Source organism: Drosophila miranda, chromosome XR (assembly GCF_003369915.1).
Source record: "Drosophila miranda strain MSH22 chromosome XR, D.miranda_PacBio2.1, whole genome shotgun sequence".
Taxonomy (NCBI): Eukaryota; Metazoa; Arthropoda; class Insecta; order Diptera; family Drosophilidae; genus Drosophila; species Drosophila miranda.
Genome location: NC_046674.1, coordinates 15,734,502 through 15,757,969, shown reverse-complemented (window position 1 = coordinate 15,757,969; position 23,468 = coordinate 15,734,502). Strand labels below are relative to the sequence as shown.

Below are 23,468 nucleotides of genomic sequence, written 5' to 3'. Positions count from 1 at the left end.
CATGAAAAGGCTGATTGAAACTTGCAAAAGAATCAATCAAATTTCAAAAGATCTTTTAGAAATAAAAGATATTCAAAAAATAAATACCAGGGGTTTCAACCAAGATTCCCTGGAAGAATATTTTAATAGTTTAAAGCGAGAAATTGGGTGGCAATATGATAGCCCAACAGCAGCTCAGTTGCTTCAGCACCTGCCTCTAAAAATACCTGAAAAGGTAACTTTGGAGGATGACGTAAACCAAAATTCCATTAAACAGCATGGATTAATTGTATATCAAACGGAAAGTTTGAATCGCCCAATTGCTAAAATTGCGGAATTCGCTGCTGTAAGAAACACATTAGGAATTGTTCTGTGCAAGCTGAACATTGAATGTACTATCTGTCAAAGAATAGTAGTTCCTGATGGAAAGAGCATCCGTGGAATTAAAAATCCAACACAAGCTCTTTTTGAACATTCATTAAAGCATATTCAAATATTTACAGAATATTTCAAAACCACTCCATGGTTTACGGATTCTAGTCCATGCGCTTCTCATAGACGCGAAATCGTAGAGCACTTGATTAAAGTGTTTGTATATACGAACTATAAGTGGCTCAATGATAAATTGAATAACAATAAATGTATAATATCAGAAAAAAAGCGTTTAGAAATAAACGACAAAAATAAAAGGAAATGGATGCATGAAGGGAAGTTATATTCAGAAACGAATAGCCTTTATGCCCCAAAAATTAAGGGCATAATAAACGATGGCTTTTGTGAATAGAAAATATTTACAAAATGCTGAAAAGCACGCATCGCCCTTTAATTTATAAAAATATGCCAATGGCTACAGAAATGTAGGCTGTCCGATTTACCATCTTTTTCATTATTGAAAAAGGAAAGATCGATGAGGAAGAGTGGTGTCTTCCGAAACAGTCTAACTACATATGTATGTATTATATGATTTTAAATCTTTTTTTAAACTAAAAATACGGGTGTGATTTTCATTTTAAAATAATCACACAGCGCGAGAGCAACGAGCAACAACAATCACAAAATCGGCTCAACTTAAAAATAAATTTAGGTTACCCCTCTGTTACCGATCATTTTCTTGTACATTTTGTTGGCCTTTTTTACTTTAACCTTGTTTTAGACACAGTCCAATAACAAGGAGTCCCTAAAATACGCATATCTTGTAAAAGATTTATTTATCAATCGGAGAAAATTATGTGTTCAAACATGGAAGTCTTAACTAGCTAGTAATATTCGACGGAATATCAAAAACGAGGAATATGTAAAATGTAATTTGAATTCGTCAGTATATTTACGGTATATTTTTAAAATGAGCCGGTATATTTTGGTATATTTCTGAGGTTTGGACGGTATATTTAATCGATAGGCATCATTTCCGCCATTACTGACGCGAATTTTTGTGTGTACATTATATAAATTTGTTGTCTAAAATTGTACAATATATTGTGTTAAATATAATCAATAATATGCCCAAAATGCGGGGTAATGTGTGCATTAAATTTTCATGTTTTTTCTTGCGCGGAGAAATTCGTTGTAGCAGCGATTACGAACAAAAACCACGCATTTTAGCCCAAAACTAATTAAAATTATAGTGCTAAAACACTTACAGCAACGGTGGCTGTCCCGTGTGGCTGGAATACGCGTGTGAAAGTCAATGCGGAGAGTGTACAAAGCAAGTGAAAATTGTATTTCCATCGTTCGAGTAGCAGCAGAAGCAGCAGTACCACAGAGCAATAAAAAACGCAAGCAAGCATAGCGCGTGTGTGTGTGTTTTTTTGTGTACGTGTATGTGTATGTGCATGTCGATTATGTGAGTGTGTGTGTGCGCAAAGTGTATGCAAAAAGAAGAAGAAAAACAGAAGAGCATTACAAAAAGTAGAAGGAAAAAAAAACAGCGTATTGTTGGTCGTCTGACGACGAGTTTCACGCGCCCAACAGCACCAACAAAAGCAAAGCAATAAAGAGAGTGAGAGAGAGACAGAACGAGAAGAGCGAGAAAACGTAAGGAAAATCTACAACAAGTGTGCGAAAATTATTTATTACTTAAGTGTGTCACTAATTTCATTTGGAAAACGTCAAAGTCGAAGACGTCGCTGTCTCCGTTGCAGTAGCAGAAGTTGCGCAGCGTCGAAATCGAAACGGAATTGAGGAGAAACAGAGAGAAAGAAGGCCCTGTTGATGGTTGGATTCCCGCAGCGGGGGGGTCTGACGGGGAGTCTATTACGAATTTTTTTATTGTTTTTTTTTTTTGGGGTAGAGCAATACAAACCACCGACAGGCGACAAAAGACACGGACGGCGGACAGAGGCTCAACAAATTTTCTGAAAAGGAATCACAAAGCGCAGTAGTAGCTTCGGCAGCCGAAGAGGAAGAGAATCAGAGCAGCAGCAGCAGTGGAAGCAACAACAAAGCAAAGCCAAGCGTCAGCACAAGCAGCAGCGGCAGCACCAGAAACAACAAACCACCACCGTCATGCCCGTTGTCGTCGGCGTCACCACCGACGCGTCGAAACGCCGCTGCCATTACCACCGCCACCCCACCGGACAGATGCTCTTGGCTCATTGCTCGTGTCCTGGCCATGCTCCTGATTTTCGCTGACGCTGCCCGAGGAAAAAAAAAAATACAAATAAAAGATTTCTATATGTAAAAATATTGTTGCATTGTTTTCCCAGAAAAGGGGGTTCTCCTTTTCCTCTCTCTCTCGCGCTCTCTCTCTCTCTCTCTCTCTCTCTAGCTATCTCTCTCACTTCTGTTCCGTTTAGTTTAGTTTCCAGTTTTATTTTTTTTTATCTGCTTAATCATCTTCGTCTCGGCTCTCACCTACGTCATCTCTTCGCTTTCCAGCTGTGTTCTGTGCAAATTAACCAAAATATACATTTCCGGCCGCCCGCGCCCCCTCGCTGAGCATCCAACAGCCGCTGTTCCCCCCCCCCCCCCCCCCCCCCCCCCCCCCCCCCCCCCCCCCTGCAATATCTTACCCTCTACGGAGACTGTGGAGAGAGACCGGGCCGCCTGCTGCTGGAGCCGCTGCCGCTGGGAGGAACGCCGCCTGGAAAGGGGCTCATCGGGCACATTTACCCTGGATTCATGGTGAGCCCAAGAAGAAGACATCTGCCCAGCCGGGCGTATATTTAATTATTTGTTTGCCTAATTCGATACCCAATGGGGTCCCCCTCCCTATGTCCCGCCCCGAACCGCCCCGCCCTGGTCGAGTCTCATGTGTCATCTTCCCCTGCCACAGGCTCGAGGTCGTTGCTGGATGAAAGGGTTTCTGGGTTAATGGAGGAAACAATTTTTCAAGCGGGTCCCATCAGCTCAACGGAATCACTTAAAGTGGGGGTACTGCTACTCATGAGCCCTTATATGACCTGTGGAAGAGTCTATTATTAGTTGGATGCCAGAATTGCTGCTCGTTTCTGGGAAACATTTACCAGATAAGGGGCCTACGCAACTGATCTAGATCTTTATCGCGGCACTTAGATATGGAGTGGCACTCTAATGAGGCACCATTGTATCGCAATTATAACGATCTGTCTGAAAAGGAGAATAAATACTTGATAAAAGGGAATTTCCACTTATTTTCATAATTTGAAACGCCGTTCAAGGCATGGTTGCATGAAACTGAAACCATGATAATTCCACTCTCACTGTAGTATAAATATTTATAGATAACCCCTCTGTAATCTTGTTCCAGTGCAGTTCTGTTACTAGTTCCATCTTCCTCTCACTGCTTGGAATCTCATTATTATTCTCCGTACACTTCCATTGCTCTTCTCTTCCAATATTCCAGTCAAATCGTGGAATCATCATACAAATTCCTGTTGATCCACATTTAAAATTGCAATTGGATCGGTGGAAGATAGAAAAGATAAACGCCGTCACCTGATATTTACTTAGTCTTACGAGAAAATCCCACTGGCTCACGTTCTTACGAACTCTGACCATTATCTCTTTCCACCTGCATTCCCCGAACCCGAACCCGAACCCAAACCCGAACACGAACCCGAACCAGTATGTACCCACACTTGAGGCACATTTAGATCAATTTCGAGGAAATTCCCTAACAATTTGCAACGCTTATCTCGGTCCCGAACCGCCCATTTCCACTTCCTATCTCTCTACCCCGCCCTCCCCACACGTGCAAGTGGAATGAGTGGAGGAGAGGCAGAGGTGCAAAGAGAGTCACAGCCGAGGCCACCTGATTAGAGACGCATAAAAAAGAGCTGAAGTGTTTAATTAATAAATAACGTGCTAATAATGCATTTAATACAAAAATCGAGACCAGCTCTGGGCACCAGTGAAAACAGGGAAACAACAAAATACATAAAAATGGTGTTGAAAAATGAGTCTTCGCCTGCGGTCTGCCTTCCCTTCTCCACCGATGAGACGGCCAATGGATGGGTAGCCTCGATTCGGTTCGGTTTTGCTTTTTATTGGATTTTTTTTTTTTTTTTTAAAAGTATATTTCGTGTTACACAGTTGTATGTTGTTGGATAGCCTTTGATGTCGGGGTTTTTGTGCGCGCTTTCATATTTTATTATTAGTCATTTGGCTTATTTATAATGTGCCGTTAAAGTTTAACTTTTATTAATCTGCTCGGTTGTGCTTTTAATTTATAAATGCTGCTTATCTGATTGAAATGTCCGTCCCATTCGCCCACTCGACTCGAGTGTCGATTTATTGATGTCGATTAGAAATCAACGAAACAGTTGCCCCTGCCACCATCCCTCCCATCTCTAGCACACCTTGCAGTCGAAGGGGGGTTCTCTTTCCTCTTTTCCTTCCGTTCTCCATTACATAAGAGAATTAATTAGCATTTCTGGACTGGGTTGCTAAGCGGCTTGATCTGAGGCTGTAGCTGGAGCTGGAGCTGGAGCTGGAGCCCCATAAAAACTACCTCAAAGTGTGAGCAGCGCAGCAGAGCTCTACTCATCGAGATGTGTGCGTGAGTGCGTCGCGTGAAACAGTAGTTTGTCAGTTGGTTAGACTCATTACGGGTGGAATAATAGTAGATAACGGGCTGGGTAAACACTGATAAAGCACTCCTTATAAAAGAATACAAAACAATTGTTTTGACATCAGCTTTTTTTAGTTGTTTCATTTTTATAATGACCATTAAACACTCCATTATTTGTACGAGGTACATATGTATGTACATATGTATATCCTGAATATTCAGAAGATTCCTGTCAGTACAGTTCGAGTAAATGTCATGGGTTGAGGAGAGTGGAATTTTCCTGTAAATACTTCAAACCAAGTTAATTAGGAAGACCGACCCTCTCACGACCTCTCACGCTATCACCTCTGTGCAAACACTGAACTAAATCAATCCCAGTTACTCGGTTGCTGCTACGTGTTAACTCCATTTAGCGATAAGATAATTAGCACACACAAAGTGCTTATTAAAATATATATATGCACAAAGACCGAGCGAGATATTTGTGGGGCTGTCTGTTGTCAGCCTTTTTATATTTATTTTCTCTATATTTATAATGTTAAAAAAAAAACAACAACAATTTAAGCTCTTGTTAATCAGTGTTAAATCAATGAGCCGAGTCGGGGCCAAAATGGGCGAGAATATAATGTAAGAGCGTGTTAAATGGTGCCATAAATCTTTGGCCTTGGCTGTAATTCGATTAAGGAGAGGGTAACGGTCGAAGGATAAAAGAACGAGCGAGGAAGGAGAGGCCGAGCAACAACAAATTCACATGCAAAGAGCTCATTTAAACACTCACACAAACAAATAACGACAGTTCCATAAACACTAGATGAAAGGAGACAACAATACAAGTAAGGACCAGAAATAACAACAGGCTAAAGAAAAGAAAAGAATGAAAAAAAAAAACGAGCCCCAGACACATGGTAGAAGGCGCACCCCGTACCCCGTACCCCTAATGTGCCCCTTCAGACGACAACACATCCCGGCATATAAGTAACACGAAACAATTTCCAAATGAAGCGCGGATAAGCCGCAAAATCCTTAAAATACTCGATAAAATTACATAAAACTAATCGCACAAGCACACGCACACACTCACACTCACACACAGAGGCAGATACAGACAGATAGACAGACGCACACACTGCCATAGAAGAGAATTGGCTGGATGGGACTTGGGACTGTGACTACTACTGCTGCTGCGAGAGGGGGACGGACAGACAGTTGAGTGGCTGCTGGCTGGCGGTGGGTAACGGGAAGCCAGAGTGCGAGCTACGGGCAGAGGAGAGGCGACGGCGTGCAAAATGATGAAGGTATCTACACCGACAATCTGTTTAACAACTTCATGAGCAAATCCAACAAATCGTATGAAACGAAGCCGACAGCAGACACGACAGACGACCCCCGTTCGGATCGGTTCGGATCGGGCCAATGGATGCGCACAGGTTAGCGCTTGGGTAAAGGGGGGTGTGGTTGGGTGCGGTATGGGGCCAGCGTTGTGGGTCGTTTATTTGGCTTTTGGAACGTTGACTCGACGTCCAAGATGTATTTATATAAGGTGTGCTCTTGCCAGAAACTCCTCTCAAGTTGCGCTGGCTATATGTATCAGATAACTCGGACTAGCATTAATGTCTCACCCTATAAGAATATACCATGGACTCGTCGTAGTCGTCGTCGTCGTCGTCTCGTCATCATCATCATCATCATTGCCGTCGCCGTCGGCTTGAATAGATGCTCAATCGTTCGGGTTGAATGAAGAAAAGCATGTAGAGTTGTATCAGTATGTGTGTCTGTGTATGTGTGTGTGTCTGGCAGAGATTGGAGCATGAATAGGAATGTGATGTGGGGGACCAAAGGAGAAGCTGGAGGAGCATCGTGAGTGCCACTGCGGTGGCATAATGTTCTTGTTGATGTTGAGTAATGGGCATAACAACTGTAAGCTGGGATGCCGCCTGTCCAGACCTACTACGAGTAGTATATGTAGAACTGGAAGTCGAAATATTTCTGAACAGAAGCACACACAATTCCATTACTCGGGATCCCGGGGCTCTACTGGCGAAAAAGAAAAGAGAAATTTGTTTTATGACTTTTTGGTTAAATAGCCAGAGCCAGTCGAGCGTCTCTCTCTCTCTTCCCTCTATCTCTATCAGTGTGCCCCTACTTTACTAGCCTTTGTTTGTTTCTTTGCCCCTTCTGCAACCTCTGTTTTGACTTGTGAAAATTTGGCTTTCACAACACGAACCAACACGTACATGCATATGTACACACTCGTAGTATACCCGACGTATACGTATGTATATGTATGTATATGTGTGCACATATACATACTCGTACATACATGCATACGTATGGACATGGCTCGGCAAAGTGCCTACCAACCAACATTTAATGGGATTTCCGTACTTGACACGAACCCTTCAAATAGACAGATGCAGGCACCGTTACCGAGAGGTACATATGCTATGGCATGGGGGTCTGGGGCCTGGGGTCTGGTATGGAGAGTGTCTTCTGCCCCCGGACCAGACCGGACAAATGCCTATGACGAACTCAATTGGCCATGCTGCATGGATAACATTTGTGTGTGTGGCTCGGTTCGACTTGGTAATTAAATGGACTCCTCTCGGCACGGCTTAATAGACCAGCTTTTTGTTGGTCGTTGGTTGTGTGCCCTGGGGTATGGAATGCGTTAGTGATGGGCACTTTGGTTCAGCTTTTGGGTTATATTTCAGTGGTTCCGTTGCCTGGTGAACCAGACAATCAATTGTTTGCTTAAACCACACAGAGAAATTGAAAAGCAATTTCAGAACCATTTTATTTCCGTCAGACTTTTCAGAGTTTTATGTATTTTTCCACTAAAAAGTGGATCCATTGAATTTACGGTTGATATAGAGGATTCATTTTGTGAACCAGCCAACAGTTTTACCATAAAAGAAACACAATTGACAGAAGCCAAAAAATAAAAAGGAATAAGTTCCTGGTGGTTCGTTTTAAAATTACATATATGGAGGGTTCTAAGGTTATTTCTATAGTTCCCTTGTTGACTAGTTCGCATATAATGTGTATTTCAATTGTTCCCGGTTTATTTTCTGATAAACTAGTTAGGTTATTCCTTTATGAAAAAACCATTAGACGAACACAATAAAATGAAATCCCAAGAACAAAGCTCAATAAAGGAACTATTCTATGCTGAGAATGGGCCAATCGGAGTCAGTTGAGTAGTTCTACTTTTACAGTTCAGTTCCACTCAATTGAGCAAGTTTACAACGAATGAACCAAAGTTAAACTTTCGTTAAACATCCCTTAAGAATTATAGACCTCCAAATGAATACCCTTCTTGCTTATGGTCGGTCGTGGGGTTGACTAATTTATTTACTGCTATATCACTTACATTTCCCCATCAGCCGGCGACTAACCTAATAATCTCTCGCCGAGCGGATGGAATGGGCTCTGGGGGTGGTGGTGGGGCTGCTGATAAAGTCTCAAGTTTATGGGCCACCCCTAATGTACAGTTACGGCGCATTCATCTGGCGGCAGTGGAATTTTAAGTTGTCTGTCTCCCTGCCTACTACTGCCTGATGTCTGCTGCTCTTATTAACGCAGCGCGCTCTCTTTCGTAGTTGTTGCTGTTGCTGCTTGCTGCCTATTTGTCAGTCAATTAGTCAGCTTATTGGCAAGCGATGATGGCAGAGACAGAGAAAAACAAGCTACAGCTAAAGCAAAGGAGATCTGGAGAGCCAGTTAGCCGACAACAGCAGTCGACAGCTTTTCCATTTCAAAATTACACTGGGCAAACGCACATACACAATCGCACCCATGAGTACTGTAAAAGCGAGAAAGAGGAAGCGAGACAAGCATACACACGTATAGAAAAGAGGCAAGCTCAGGCTCAAGGTATATACCATAGAAGGTAAGGCAGTCATAGTCAAAGCACATAGTACATACGCCGGTCATTGGATAGGTCCAGTTCAATCATAGTTTGTTACTGAAGCAGATTGTTCTGTCGGTTTCTAAGACTGCCTCACCTTCTAGTAAATATACATTGCTCAGGCTTTGCTTGCTTCTTCTGCTCCTCCCTGCCTGTCTGCCGCACCACCCTCCCCCTCTTTTATTCATTCACTCGCGTCCGTTTAGCCGCGTGCGTACACACAATTTTCCGCTACTCATGCTACAAATTGTTTATTGAATTTCCTCTTTCTGTGGCCCATGTCGACAGCGTTGCCACGCTGTTGTTGCTGCTGCTTGCTGCTTGCTGCCTGCTCTCCAAGTTTTTATTTTCATTTACATTTCTCGCTTTGTTTTCGTTCATGTTTATGGGCTGTTTAGAAAACAATTTGCCACGGCGGGGAGGAGACGGCTGGCCACCGCACAGCCATTGAGTGGAGTGGAGGAAGAGAAACGAGTTGTTAATCTGATGGAACTTTATAATACGCGATGACATTAATTGAGAGACAGACGGACACGCCAGTTGAAATTGACAGCATTATTGGCCTTAAATTTGCACGCAGGTCAGCCCGTCGTCCGTGGATGAAGAACAGCAGGAGGAAGAGAAAAACAAAAAGAGGAAGAACCATAGCCATAGCCATAGCCATAGCCAGAGCCAGAGCAACAACAGCCAAGCAGCTTGGCTGCTGACTCACAGAGTACTCGAAAACGTCACGTAGTCAATGTACAGACTGCTCTCGCTCATGCTCTCTTTTCAGTTTCGCTATCCTGCTCTTGCTCCCTGGCACTGGTGGCCGGCCTGTCCTCTCAGTATGGCTCTCCTTGTGTGTGTGTGTGCCCTCTCCCTTTCTCCCAGTGTGCCATAATTTGTGGTATTTTAGGGTAAGGGTGTGGAAGGGAGGCAGAAGAGCCAGAGAACGGCACTTTTCGGTGGTGGCAAAATGTGGCTCTGTTCGAGCCTTTCGTTTTGTCTTTTTCAGATTTTATGGCTTTGTGCGTTTACAACGTCGCTTTTTGTAGTACATTTGTTTTATAACAGACCCCGCCGACACACCGCTGCTTGCCCCCAAAAGCTACCACAGGCAGAGCCCAGAGCAGAGCGACGCAGAGACCCAAAGACAGAGAGCCCAGAGTGCCAGCGGGAGAACAGCAGGAACAGAAGAGCTTAGCACACTGCTTGCAGTTATTACACAATTTTCCCCAAGCGCCAGGGGCCCAGAGGCAGAAGCCAGCCAGCCCCCACTGTCGCCCGGCAGGTGGTGGTGGGTGGGGGGTGGGTATGAGGGATTCAGCGGGGGATTCAGTCGCGTGCCCTGCGCCGCCACCTTCTGTTTGTGTTTATACGAAATTTTTCCACTCACGACTCCCTCATAAAAAAGTTTTGTGCTGCCAGTTAAACCAGCAAGCAGTAACCAGCCAAGCAGTCAGACCCAAAACGGCCCGACCCGGCCCGGGCCAGGCCAAGCAGGGCAGAGAACAGGCCAGAGGAGCTGCCAACCTGGTGTGGCTGCTGATGTCGTTGATAAGTGTCGGCCCCAAAACGCAGACGACCGTTCGTTGCACAGTGGTACAACTTGGAGTCAAAAGCTGATGAATTGTGGGAAAACTGTTGATTATAGATATGCCAAAGTATGCCAAATCTCATCTCATCTATTATAAATAGCTTTCGAAATGTCGAAACTTTCATAACAGAAATAATCCAGTTATTAAAGTATCGACTGGAACTATTTCCATTGTTACAGAAAACATTTATGCCATGGATCGTTCAAAGTAATCCATAAATATTTAAGCAAATTCACTTTAGGTGAGCATATATTTATTAGGGTAACATTCTTCAGCACATACTATTGCGGGGTATTCAAACCAAAGAGGGATGAAATATTCATCCCCCCCGCCATGAAATGCAATGAATATTTCATATGCGTGTTTGACTTGGGGGGTTACCAAAGTGCCACTGCTACCGATACCACTGTGCAACCCCAGGGCTAGTCGTGTGTGCGTTCGTGGCCTGCGCTTTCGGTCCGCCTCCGTCGGGATCGTTTCGCAGACCCGTTGCTGTTCCTTCTCTCCCTAGCCCCGCTGTCGTCAGTCATTTAGGCGGCGTGTCGTGCCTTATTGAGTGTAAATCTGTCGACAATACACACATACATTCTCATACATACGTATATGTATGTATGTATATAATTTTTTTGCAGTCATCGCGCGCGCTGGCACTGGCACTGCCACCGCGGTCGCTCTGTCGCTGTCGCTGCATTTAATTAATTGATTTTAATTGCCATAATTTGTGTGCCGCTGCCACACAACCGCAACACCGTCGGCATTCCTGATGAGACGTGAACGCACTGTGTGTCGGTTTCCCTCTCACTCTCCGTTTGTCTCACTCTTTCTCTCTCTCCCCCTTTCTCTGTCAGTGTGCATTAGCCATGATATTGATTCATAAGCAAATTTAATGATAATTCCATACCGGGGTGGGATGGGGTCGTTGTGGGATGGGTGAGAGAGGATAGGGCCCATGAGAGGATGCTTACTTAGCCGTTGGCTCCTCGTTACAGTTATTCGCGGAGTTACTTGAGCGGAAAATCTGTTTACAGCTGCACGCACACTTGAGAGGCAGCACCCCAGACCCAGACCCCGAACAAGAAGAAGCAACAACAACAAAAAAGAAGAAAAGAAACCAAAGCAATGCTGAAAAAAGTGAATGCAAGATAGCTAAATAGCGACGATTTTCGAATACCCTTTAATCGTGGATGTTCATATATTTCATTAGCTCGCTCATTCAAAAATTGCTAAAAATTTCATTTTGTAAACGATAATTTCTATATAGAAGCTATCCATGTGTTAAAAATCCGATTTCGATACTGTCCTGGAGGCTAAGTACCAACTGTTATCAAGATATGAAGCCTTGCCATTTTCTTATGTAGGCTTACCCTCGTAAAGGGTATGCAAGCTGTACAAAATGAGTGAATGAACAAACCAAAGCATACGTCTGTCAGTCAGTCTGACGTTCTGCAGTCCCTCCTCTCTTTTTACCCCCTCTTCGAGGCAGGCGCATTAACATATGCAAGCGATTAAGTGGCAGAGGGACTCAATCGTCCGACAGCGTAAACCCCTAATTTCCAGACCCCGTCAGCCGTGGCCCCCAGCACCCACTCTCCCTCTCTCCCTCACTCTCTCTCTCTATCCCTCTCTTTTCTGTGATACTCCATCGTTCGCACATTACATGGCATTATTTTTATGGATTATTTATTTATGCATGTTGATGTGAACTTCATCGCTTTATTGAAAAATACTACTGGTACTACTCCTCCCACTCACCCCCCTCTCTGCCCCCACACTACCCCACCCCGATTCGATTCGATCCGATCCGTTTTTTATGCATTTTCTCTGTGTTTTTTGCAGTTGAATTTTCATATCGTAGAGGGCATAAAAAGGCTTAACACTGGACCGGAAGCGTGTTTTTAAAGGGTGATGGCGGCCTCCACTCAAGGAGAAATTCGAGTGGGTCCCGGCCACCAGGTAAACGATGTCTATGTACGTACATAACTCTCACAAATCAGAAATTCAGCTCACGGTAACAACAAGAAAATTAAAAAAAAGCAACAACAAAGAACTAAAAAATTAAACAATTATGCCAATGAAAAAAAGAACAACAATAAATAAAGAAGAGATAAACATTTTTTTTTTTATTGCAAAAGTTGTAATTTATGTTCCTATTTTCTTTCTGTTGAATTTCAATGAATTTCTCAACGTAAAAATCGTTCAAAAATTGCCTTATGTTGTGTAGTCCTTAGAAGGACTTTGAAGAGGAAGTACGGCATTTCCTACGCAGTTTTGAGTGGGGTTAAAAAACTCACAAAATGAACAAAAGACTACCAAAAAATTCTAATATGGAATGATTTTCTAATAAAAATTTCTAATAAATTCTATATTTCATTGGTGGTTAGAGAAATTCTCTTCCCCACAATATTTAGGCCTATTGCTTTACGTTTGTATTCTACACATGTATTTCTATGCCAAAAAAGGAATAACAATGAATGAGAGACTTTTCAACGTTCTTCTCAGTTTCTGGTTACTGCTTAAATACTTTCTTCCCTTCGATAAAGGGCTACACGAAGAGCAATTTGTTTAAAAATTGTATGTCCTTCGGTTAAACTCTCTTGTAAATAACTCTTAAACTGTTTGTAAATAATTTTGCAATTCAAGTTCTTGCGATACAATTGGCCGTCTTCATAGTTCGAGTCCCTAATTGGTAGAAGTTGAACCAAAAAGAAAAAACAAAAACAAAAACCACCGATCCCAAATCCCTTATCCTCTGTCCCGCTCCCAATCCCCAATATCCGAATGAAATCCGTAGCACACATTATACATTATTCATACATAATCATGCATTAGTCCTAAGAGTTTCTGTATCATCGTGTATCCGGAGGGAATCTACGGAATCCCTCCTCGCAGCCTTCAGGTGTTGTCTTGTGGTGTGTGGATTGTGTTTTTTGTGATTGTGTGGATTGTGTGCGTGTGTGTGACTAACAAAAACCAAAAACAAAAACTAAATTGAGCGCACCTGTCGTGTCGTGTCTGGTCGCGCTCGATGGAGTTGCTCTCCTTGGAGTCTTTTTGAACTAATCCCGAACATTTTCGTTTGTCTCCTATGACGACTGAAGGCAAAACTGCCCGATTATAATCCAATCTCAAGCTTCCCCATCGACAAGGAAACCGATGAACGTGAACTAGAGGAATCAAGATGGAGTCCAGGCGTTGTGGCCGATGGCGATTTGTTAATGTTCTTGCGTGCTGCCCGCTCGATGGCCGCATTTCAAGGAATGTGTGATGGCGGACTAGAAGACGGTTGTTTGGCTGCCAGTCGCGACGACACAACAATTAACGCACTCGACGTGGTAAGTCCTACTAAAGTACTATTATCCCATCTGATATATGCTCCATGCTAATATCTGCCTATCTTCTGTACAGCTCCACGATTCTGGCTACGATCCAGGCAAAGCTCTACAAGCACTAGTTAAGTGCCCCGTTTCGAAGGGCATCGACAAGAAGTGGACCGAGGACGAAACGAAAAAGTTTATCAAGGGTCTGCGACAATTTGGCAAGAATTTCTTTAGGATCCACAAGGATCTGCTGCCGCACAAGGACACCCCCGAGCTGGTCGAATTCTACTATCTGTGGAAGAAGACGCCCGGCGCGAACAACAATCGGCCGCACCGGCGACGCAGACAGAGCGCCCTGCGACGCAATCGTGTCACGCGCGCAAATAATAATACACCTCCCAAGAAGGAGGACACACCGGAACCACAAACTGCGACGACGGCGGCGACGGCGACGGGGTCGGCGTCAGAGACGGCGAGTCGCTCATCGCCCGCTGTCTCCAAGGAGGAGAACAGCTCTCTCACCGAGGACGACGCCAGCGAGTGTGACAGTGATTCGAGTCTGACCAACAAAAGGGATGAATCACCCTCTAGGATGAGGACGCGCAATAAACAACAGAACAACAACAACAACAACAACAGCAATAACAACAACAGCAGCAGCAACACCACCACCAACAGCAGCAGCAGCAGCAGCACGGCCAGCAATAGCGGAGGTGGCGGCGGTGGTGCGTCCGTCGGTGGCAGCTCTGCGGGAGGCGGAAGCGCTGCTGCAGGCGCCACGGCCACCAACAGCTCCTCGAAGGATCAGTCCACCACCAACAACGCTGTGGCCAATGGCAAGCGGCCCAAGCGAGGCTCCGAGACGCCCGATGCCGGCGGTGGAGCCTCCTCGGTGGACAGTCCCAAGACTCCGACCAAGGCTGTGGCCGAGAGTTCGGCTACCAAGCGCAAGGGCGGCAAACAGGACACGCCCAACAAAAAGAAGCGCACCGAACAGGAGCAGGCGAACGACCAGGCAGCCAATGCTGGCGTGGGAGCGGGAGGCGTCGGTGGATCGGACGAAAACATCAGCAGCTTGAAGGAGAAGAGAAAGCAGCAGCGGCCCGACAGTCCCGTGGAGAGCATGAACTCGGACAGCAGGCCGGACTCTGTGCTGGACGACGGCGAGTCGAATACCACGGACACGACCACCGCCGAACAGCAGTCGACCAAGGACAGCAAGGAGTTGATGCTCAACTGCAAGGAGGAGCGGGAGATGGCCACCAACGATGGTGATGGCCTCCACCTGGAGCCCAAAACGGAGGAGAAGTCCATCAAGGCAGAGGTCGCCTCGGAGGACTGCAGCAAGGAGGCGCTCTCGATCAAGAACATGGACGAGGAGACGAACATCCAGGCTCCGAACAGCGTGGATGGGCTGCTGCTTAAGGATTCCCCTGCCAACACAATCCAGCAGGACTGTGGTGTGCCTCCGGTTAACACCGTGGCAGCGCCCCTCACCATGAAGGTGCCGACCATTGCCACTGTGGAGGCGCTAAATGCCTCTGTGGAGCGCAAGGAGGCCATCGAGAAGATGGAGACCTGCGAAAGCGATCCCGATCTGCTCAAGAAGCTGGCCACCATCAAGCAGGAGGTCTCTCCCCAACAGCAGCATCAGCAACAGCAGCAGCAGCAGCCGCCCCAGCAGCCGCCGCAGCAACAGCAGCAGTTGAATCCCATATCCATTCAGCCGCCACCTGCGTGTCCGCCCACGGAGGCGGTGTATATCAAGAAAGAGCCCATGGACGATTCGATGGATGCCACCTGCAATCAGAACAGCAACGAACCGCAAGATCTGAAGGTGAAGATTGAGATCAAGAACGAGGACTCGCTGAAGCACAACGCGGGAGGACTGCCGCTCACGGGGCCTGGGGTGCCGCCCACCTCCATGCATTCCCATTCGATGGCCGGTGGCGAGAGTGGGCAGCCGCCTTTGGGTGAGCCGCTGCATCTGTCGCATCTGCCACACGGCCAGCAGCCGCTGCAGCCACCTCCCGCCAGCTATCTGATCGATGCCCAGCTGAAGTACGGCCCGCCGGGAGGACAACAGCAGCAACAACAGCAGCAGCCTCCACAGCTTCCGCAGCTGCACAGCGATCCGGCTGGAGCGGGCGGCAATGGACCACCCCAAGGCGGACCCAACACATCGCAAAAGTACCCGCCCGAAATGGAGATGAAATTCACGCCGCAGGATCTCAAGTATCCGCCGCCACCGCCGCTGGACGCACTCAAGTACAGCCAGGAGATGCAGGCGGTTGCCGCTGCAGCAGCCGCTGCTGCCGCCGCCGCCGCGGCTGGCAAGTACGACATGAAGTACATGATTGAGCAGCCCGGCAAGTATCCGGTGGAGTTGTCCGCCGCTCACCAGCCGCCATTGAAGCAGGGCTACCAGGATTCCCTCAAGATACCCGACGTCAAGTCGGGCTTTGGCCATCTGCCGCACAACATGGCCTCCCAGCTGGACGTGGCCCACAAGTACGGACCACCGCCGACGTCCCAGGAGCAGCAGCAGCAGCAGCAACAACAACAACAACAACAACAACAACAACAGCAGCAGCAACAACAGCAACAGCAGTCCCAGCCGCCGGCCCATCAGGTGCCGCCGGGTGCCACGCCACCGCCGGGCATAGCCATGCCCAAGCCGCATTATCAGCACGATGTGCAGACGCCGCCATTGGGACGGCCCTTCGAGCCTGGAATGATGCACAAATACGGAGATCCTCTGGCGGCCAAATATGGCCCGCCCCAGCCGCAGGATCTGAAGTATCCGATGCCACCAGTCGTCTCCGCGGCGGGACCCGTGGACGTGAAGCCATACGGCGAGAACCTGATAAAGTCCTCCCCGTATGGCCCGCCCCCGGAGAGCCCTATAGACGCCTCGTCGCGCTCGACGCCAGGCCAGGACAGCCAGGGCAGCAACAGCAACTCGCAGCCCTCGTCGATGGCCCCACAGCCGCAGCAGTTCCAGTCGCCGCATCCCTCGCCTCACATGCCTTCACCCGCAGGCGGCGGCCTGCCGCCTGGGATGCATCCTCAAAATCTCATCCATGGCCTGCCGCCGGGTGGGGCCGGTGGACCCCAGCCACCGCCACCGCCCACATCCCTGCACCAGTCGTCGAGTGGTGCGCCGGGCGTTCCGCCGGGTATGCATCCGGGACTGCATCCGGGACAGCATTCGCAGATGTCGGTGGCCTCCTCGATGCCGCCCAGCTCGATCGGGATACCACCCACGCTGTCGACGATGGCGCCCTCGCATATGCATCCCCACATGCATCCGCATCATCTGCAGCAGGTGCTCCATCGGCCGCACGACATGCCACCCAGCATGCATCCGCACGCTCCGATGGCCATGTCCCTGCAAGGACATCCGCAACATGGTCACGGACTGCCGCCCTCCCACGCCCCCCAACAGCAGCAGCAGCAACAGCAGCCGCCTGGAGGTCCCGCCGGCACAGTGCGCACTCCATCGCCAGCCCAGCATCCGCCACGCAGTCTGCACGATCCCCAGTCCCGGGAGCAGCCGCCCACGTCGCAGCCCTCGACAACGATGGCCGGATCCGGCGGTGGTCATGGCAATCCGCACCAATCCCCGCATACGCATCGCACATCGCCGCTGCCGGGACTGGCGGGGAATGGCCATCCGCCGCCGGGACTCATTGGCCACCCAATGCCCATACATCCGCATCTGGCGCATCTTCCGCCGGGTCATCCGGCCCATGCGGCTCTCGCACATCCCGGACACCATCTGCTGTCGCACTCGATTGCCGGTCTGGGGCCGGGCGGCGGACCCATCGCTCTGCTAGCGGGTCCCGGAGGACTGGGCGGCCTTCCCGAATCCGCCCTCAGTCGTCGCACCCCGCCCAGCCATATGCCCCACTCGCACGTCTCATCGGCACCGAATACGCCCCATTCGGTGGCCTCGATGACGTCCAGCAGCATGGCTCTGACTACCAGCACGGTGCCGTCGTCGGCCTTCAGCCGTGCCAGTCCCAGCGTTCAGATCTCGAGTGGAGCCGGTTCAGCCGGACCTGGCAGCAGCAGCAGCAACACGCCTGGCGGTGGCCAGAGCAACTCCTCGGCAGCCGCAGCAGCAGCAGCTGCCCATCGAGCAGCCTCTCCAGCCTCCAGTGTGAGCAGCCTCAGTCGCCAGAGTCCGCTGCATCCGGTGCCGCAGTCGCCGCTTAGCCATCATCCCTCATCTTCGGCATTGTCGGCGGCTGCGGCAGCCGTGGCCGAGCGGGATCGCCATGCCCTGCTGCGACAGCAGTCTCCACATATGACGCCGCCACCCGTGTCTAATGCCTCGGGACTGATGGCCAGTCCGCTGAGCAAGATGTATGCCCCGCAGCCGGGCCAAAGGGGGCTAGGCACGTCACCGCCGCCGCATCTGCGACCGGGAGCCTCACCGCCGGTTATACGGCATCCGCAAATGCCGTTGCCATTGCCTCTGATTGCGCCGGGAGGAGGCATTCCACAGATCGGAGTGCATCCCGGCCAGTCGCCGTATCCACATCCACTGCTGCATCCCTCGGTCTTCTATTCGCCGCATCATCATCCCTTCAACTCGCATTACGGCTATGCACCGTACGGGCCTGGTTTCCCGGCCTACATGAAGCCGCCTCCACCGTCGGGACCTCTGGATCCCGCCGCCGTGATGGCCGCCCACCATGCCGGCCTGCAGGGTCCGCCGCAGCAGCAGCAGTCGCGACAGGACGAGCAGAACGCCGCCGCTGCTGCTGCGGCGCGAGATGCAGCCGAGAAGCAGCACCATCAGGCGGCGGCCGCAGCGGCAGCCCAGCAGCAACAGCAGCAGCAACAGATGAAGGGCCCGCCCCAGCAGCAGCAGCAGGGCGGTCCGCAGCCCAACAAGCCGCCGACGCCAAAGACGCCCCAGGGTCCAGGGGGACCGGGTGTGCCAGTCGGCATGGGTGGGCCCGGAACGCCGACGGGCCTGCCGCCGGGTGCCTATCCGGGCTCCCATATGCCCGGCTACCCGCCTGGTCCGCCGCACGGCTCGCCTTTTGCCCCGCAAGATGGTCAGCAGCACGGCATGAAGCCCACTTCCCACATGGATGCCCTGCGAGCACACGCGCACTCTGCCAACTCGGCAGGCATGGGCGGAGGCCATCATCCAACGGAGCCATGTAAGATGGAGAGTCGACAGTGGTTAAAGAAGGTGTTTTTACAGCATGTATTCCCTGTTCTTGCAGTGCCCATTGACATTGAGCCGGATCCGGAGCCAGATATACCCAGTCCCACGCACAATATACAACGTGGTCCCAGTCCCGAGGCCAAGCCGGACGACACCGAATGCCATCGCTCCCAGTCTGCCATGTGAGTATCCTCAGAGACTGAAGACTCGATTGAAAAAGATTGTAATCTTCGAAATTCCTTGATAGATTTGTCCGGCACATCGATCGCGGAGATTACAATTCCTGCACGAGAACGGATTTGATATTCAAGCCGGTGGCCGACTCGAAGCTAGCCCGAAAACGGGAGGAACGGGATCGCAAGCTGGCCGAGAAGGAGCGCGAACGGCGGCAGGTGAGTGGAGCGAAGCAGAGTAGAACCTTTAGAGGATCCAGCTAATAAACCAATTCGATCCCTGCCCACAGCAGCAGCAACAACAGCAACAGCAGCAGCAACAACAGCAGGCAGCAGCCGCTCAACAGGCGGCCCAGCAGGCCAAAATGAAAGCGGAACTAAAGCCCCCGTATGCCGATACGCCAGCCCTGCGACAACTCTCCGAATACGCACGCCCCCATGTCGCCTTCAGGTGAGTGATGCTGGACGAAGTGACTCTTCTATTCTTCTTCCTTCTTCAGCCTCTGGTGTTAGGATTCCGTTTCAGTTCTTTTCCCCTCTTTTCCCTCCCCCATTTGCTCTTTCTTTATGTTGTGAGAGTCCGTTGAGTGACGTTGATTCTTGATTGTAATTATTTCAATATTCAATTTCAGTCCTGTTGAACAGATGGTGCCATATCATCATCCAATGGGCCCCATGTACAGAGAGAGGTACAGTACCACAAAAAAGCCTGAAAGATCGACCCAACTGCACCATAATGCACCAATACACCAACCCACCCAATACAACCATTCATCCAACTCCTCCATCTCCACATATACCTTAAACACACATCCTCATAATGGAATTCTTGTCCAAAAGAAATTGATAAGAAACAGTGCGTTACAGAACATAAGAATCAACTTTAATCGATTGAAAGTTAATGAGTAAAAGAATTATATGGATTATAAATGGATAAGATGATATTGTTCGATACTCAACTCAAAAAAATGGGAGATCTAACCCTGTTCGTGACTACCAGACCCATTGATCCCATCCAAACCACTACCATTGCTTCAAGATTTATTCTTCGACAAACTACGCCAGCCAGAAGCACAAGTGAAAGGTTTTAAAGTGAAGAGAACTTCCTGCCCGAGAATGCAAAAATAATGCCGCATGCTCTATCTCTCTACCTCTCTCCTTCTCTGTCTTTTGGTATCGATGTTCTACAAAGATCTCTCCGCGATCTCTCTCAATTTTGCTCGCACTTGTCATGAGAGATGGGAAAAACATAGAGAGAAAGAGAGGAACCACGAGCGCTAGTTATCTTCTAATGTTGATTGTTGCACCACATAATGACCTATTTTATTCGAATTTTAGAATATTTTATCTGTTCCATTTTTCCCGTACTGTCTTGTATTCCGCTACATCTGACTGTCTCTATCTTACGCTTGTCACAGCAACACCAGCTGTGTTGCTATTTCGCTCTCCTCCGCCAGGGGCACACACACTGCACGAGGAAAAGTGTGTGTGATAGAGAGAGAGAGAATTAGTAAGCGCGTGAAAGGGATAGCGTAGCCATAGCAAAATTCAAAGCATCGATTGCTTTCCATAATATTCCATAACTGATTTAAATGATCATACATATTTTCAGTTATATTTTAAAATAATTTCTGAAACGCACTGATATAGTAAAACCCCACCACAAACTCCTATCCCAGCCCCCGCAGCTTTTTAAGAAATCTTTATGATTTGGTATCCCAAAAACCGTCAAAATTCACGCTTGTGTTGATTATCATTTGCCAATGCACCGTCCCACTCCATGCCATAACCAACACACACACACACACATTGATATATCCTATTGCTGGACTACCCCTGCATCCATCCCCGTGCTCATTCGGTGTATTTCGACTTATTGCAGGGAACTGGAAGAGATCAAAAACGCACAAGCCGCCGCGGCGAGTCAATCCCGCCTCGATCCGCACTGGATGGAGTACTACAGACGGTTGGTTATCATCATCATTTATGCTTCATTAATATTGTATATTAATACATTTATATTCTTGTATATTTGCAGCGGCATACATCCCTCACAGTTCCCACTCTATGCGAATCCGGCGATATCGCAGATGGAGAGGGAACGTTTGGGTATACCGCCACCGCATCACGTAGGCCTTGATCCGGGCGAGCACATGGTGCGTATGGTAGGCCACACTTCTTTTTATACTACTATTATTCCATATTCATATTCACAAGATCAATCGTATTTGGAACGAACCACAAAACCACAAATCGAATCACTCTGTTGTCCACTTTGTCAGCTATCTCTCACAAACATGTTTAACCACATAAGCAGCGATGCTATAAGTCTTCCAAGTTGCAATCCAATCCAATCAAAATCAAAATCAAAACCAAAACCAAAACCCCATACCCAGCACGTGTACGAGTACTGTCTGTCATGCTGTGTTCATTTTTGTGCTAACCATACTCTTTGCCATGCCATGCTTGCCTCTTCTCTAACTTGGGGGGAGGCGCCTAACCATCAGTCGCGCCATCTAACCCGCCATCTAACTCAACAAAAACTCAAAACAACGCATTAAAATACATTAAAAAAAAAAACCAACCAATCTTCTACTGTTGGCATTCCACAAATGCAGCACTGGCTCTTCTCTTTTGAAACTTTCTACGATATTCAATAATTTTCAGATACGATTGACGAGAGAATATCATGCACACTCTCATACTCATTTACATTTGCCTTTGCATCCACAGCCGCAACCACCGGAGGCCGGTTTCCAACTGCCACGTGAGTTTGTATAGCCTCAAGAGGTTCCCCCCAAACCCCTGCTCTGTTTCCATTAATAAGTATACCAATAACTGATATTTTCTCTACTCTTCTCTCTCCTTTACCGTCGTGCTACTTACTTACTGCAGCGAACGTTGGCCAATATCCACGCCCAAATATGCTTATACCTAGGGAGCCGCACTCGGATGTCCTGCTGCGCATGTCCTATGCCGATCAACTACAGGTTTCCCAAATCCAAAATTAATATCCCTAACTCATTAATTACATATATACAGTATTTGCAGGCCGCCGAATTCCAGCGACAATCGCTGCACGATCAATACTTTAGGTGAGTCAATATCCCCACTCAAATCCAAATTCAAGTTCAAACCAGGCCCCATTCTCCTCCACCTCATTGACATTTGGGTTAATCATTATCTTGAGTTTGTGCTTTCGTTTCCGTTTTATCATCAACCACCTCTCTCTATATCATCCCCACAGACAACGGCCCAGATAAGTGGACAGGCAGCAATTGTAGAGACCAAGCAACTGAACAAAGAACATACTCCCTGGCCCACCCACCCCCTGAGGCCGTGAGGAAATGCTTTGTGTGATTTTTGTGTTCAAACGTTTTACATTTTGTTTTCCACAAACACTCCATAATATCATCCTCGACAAGAACAACAACCAGAACCAGAACCAGAACAATAGCAGAGACAACGTATGGCATCTCGAGCACATCCAGAAACTAAGCGAACTTTAAGTTGCGCAACGTCCTTTCATGATTTTATGTGAGAAGTTAGTACATTTCACCATTCATTCACTGTTCTCCACTGCATTCCCCCCCCTTTCCCCCCACTGAGAATAACACATAACATACTTTAAACTTGGAGCTAATCTATAATATATATATATGTTTAAATGTATCTGTATTTTTTTGTATGGCACAGAAATCAGCTGCGTTGATGGGGATCATCGGATATTGTATCTCGAAAGACTACTACAACAACACCCACACGAACACCACGAGACACCAGACACCACTTACTGACCAAGGCATACAGAATCAAAAGAGAAAAAACCTTCAACTACAAGAAAAGCAACTACAAAACTAAACTAGACAAAAAAAAACACGATGGTCGCAATATTTTAAGTATCCTCTTTATAGTGTATAGTGTTAAATTCTAAAACCTAAACCAACAAGATGTTAAATATCGTTTAAGAATACAAAACTGATAAGGGCAATGGAACAAACCAACCAACAAACAAAAACATGGCACACACAAACTTTTTTTGAGGTCTTCAAGCCACGAGTAAAAATGTGCAGCACTTTGACTAAGATCTTTACGGATAGGCACGAATTGATCAGATAACTAAGCAAAAACCAACCAAAATAATTGCTGCAGGAGGCAAGGTACATACAAAAATTAGTATAGGAAAAGTAAAGGAGTGGAGTTAAAGGAGCTTCAATGGCAAAGAGTTCACAGAATTAATTTCTGATTGAGACATAAAAATGGATATTTATATTCGAGTGTATTGTACAAACGGGTTCGCGGACATGGATTTTTTTTTTGACAAAAAAACACTT

At 47.6% G+C, this 23,468-nt stretch overlaps 1 protein-coding gene across 18 annotated transcripts; it reads left to right on the top strand.

The window, feature by feature from the left end:
- Positions 1-1,380: 1,380 nt before the first annotated feature.
- LOC108151747 (arginine-glutamic acid dipeptide repeats protein) lies at positions 1,381-23,062 on the top strand. 18 transcript variants are annotated; one of them, XM_017280575.2, is made up of 14 exons: positions 1,381-2,013; positions 12,293-12,424; positions 13,555-13,788; positions 13,862-18,953; positions 19,020-19,143; positions 19,209-19,353; positions 19,425-19,585; positions 19,767-19,823; positions 21,017-21,100; positions 21,173-21,299; positions 21,802-21,901; positions 22,030-22,124; positions 22,186-22,229; positions 22,831-23,062. In XM_017280575.2, exons 2-14 carry the CDS (start codon positions 12,362-12,364, stop codon positions 22,844-22,846), a joined length of 6,342 nt encoding a protein of 2,113 aa, XP_017136064.1. In that variant the 5' UTR covers positions 1,381-2,013; positions 12,293-12,361; the 3' UTR covers positions 22,847-23,062. The 18 variants fall into 18 exon arrangements, with proteins under 18 accessions (XP_017136064.1, XP_017136059.1, XP_017136066.1 ...); XM_017280570.2 differs by having other exon boundaries at positions 22,177-22,229; XM_017280577.2 differs by lacking the exon at positions 22,831-23,062 and adding an exon at positions 22,382-22,434 and having other exon boundaries at positions 12,293-12,409; positions 22,177-22,229.
- The last annotated feature ends 406 nt before the right edge of the window (positions 23,063-23,468 follow it).

Excerpts from the sequence above, each read along its gene's own strand:
- LOC108151747 (XM_017280570.2), top strand. The coding sequence starts at position 12,362 with ATGGCGGCCTCCACTCAAGGAGAAATTCGAGTGGGTCCCGGCCACCAG. Across the intron at positions 19,824-21,016 it reads GGCCCCATGTACAGAGAGAG|GGAACTGGAAGAGATCAAAA; the intron begins GTACAGTACCAC and ends GACTTATTGCAG. Across the intron at positions 22,125-22,176 it reads CCTATGCCGATCAACTACAG|TATTTGCAGGCCGCCGAATT; the intron begins GTTTCCCAAATC and ends ACATATATACAG.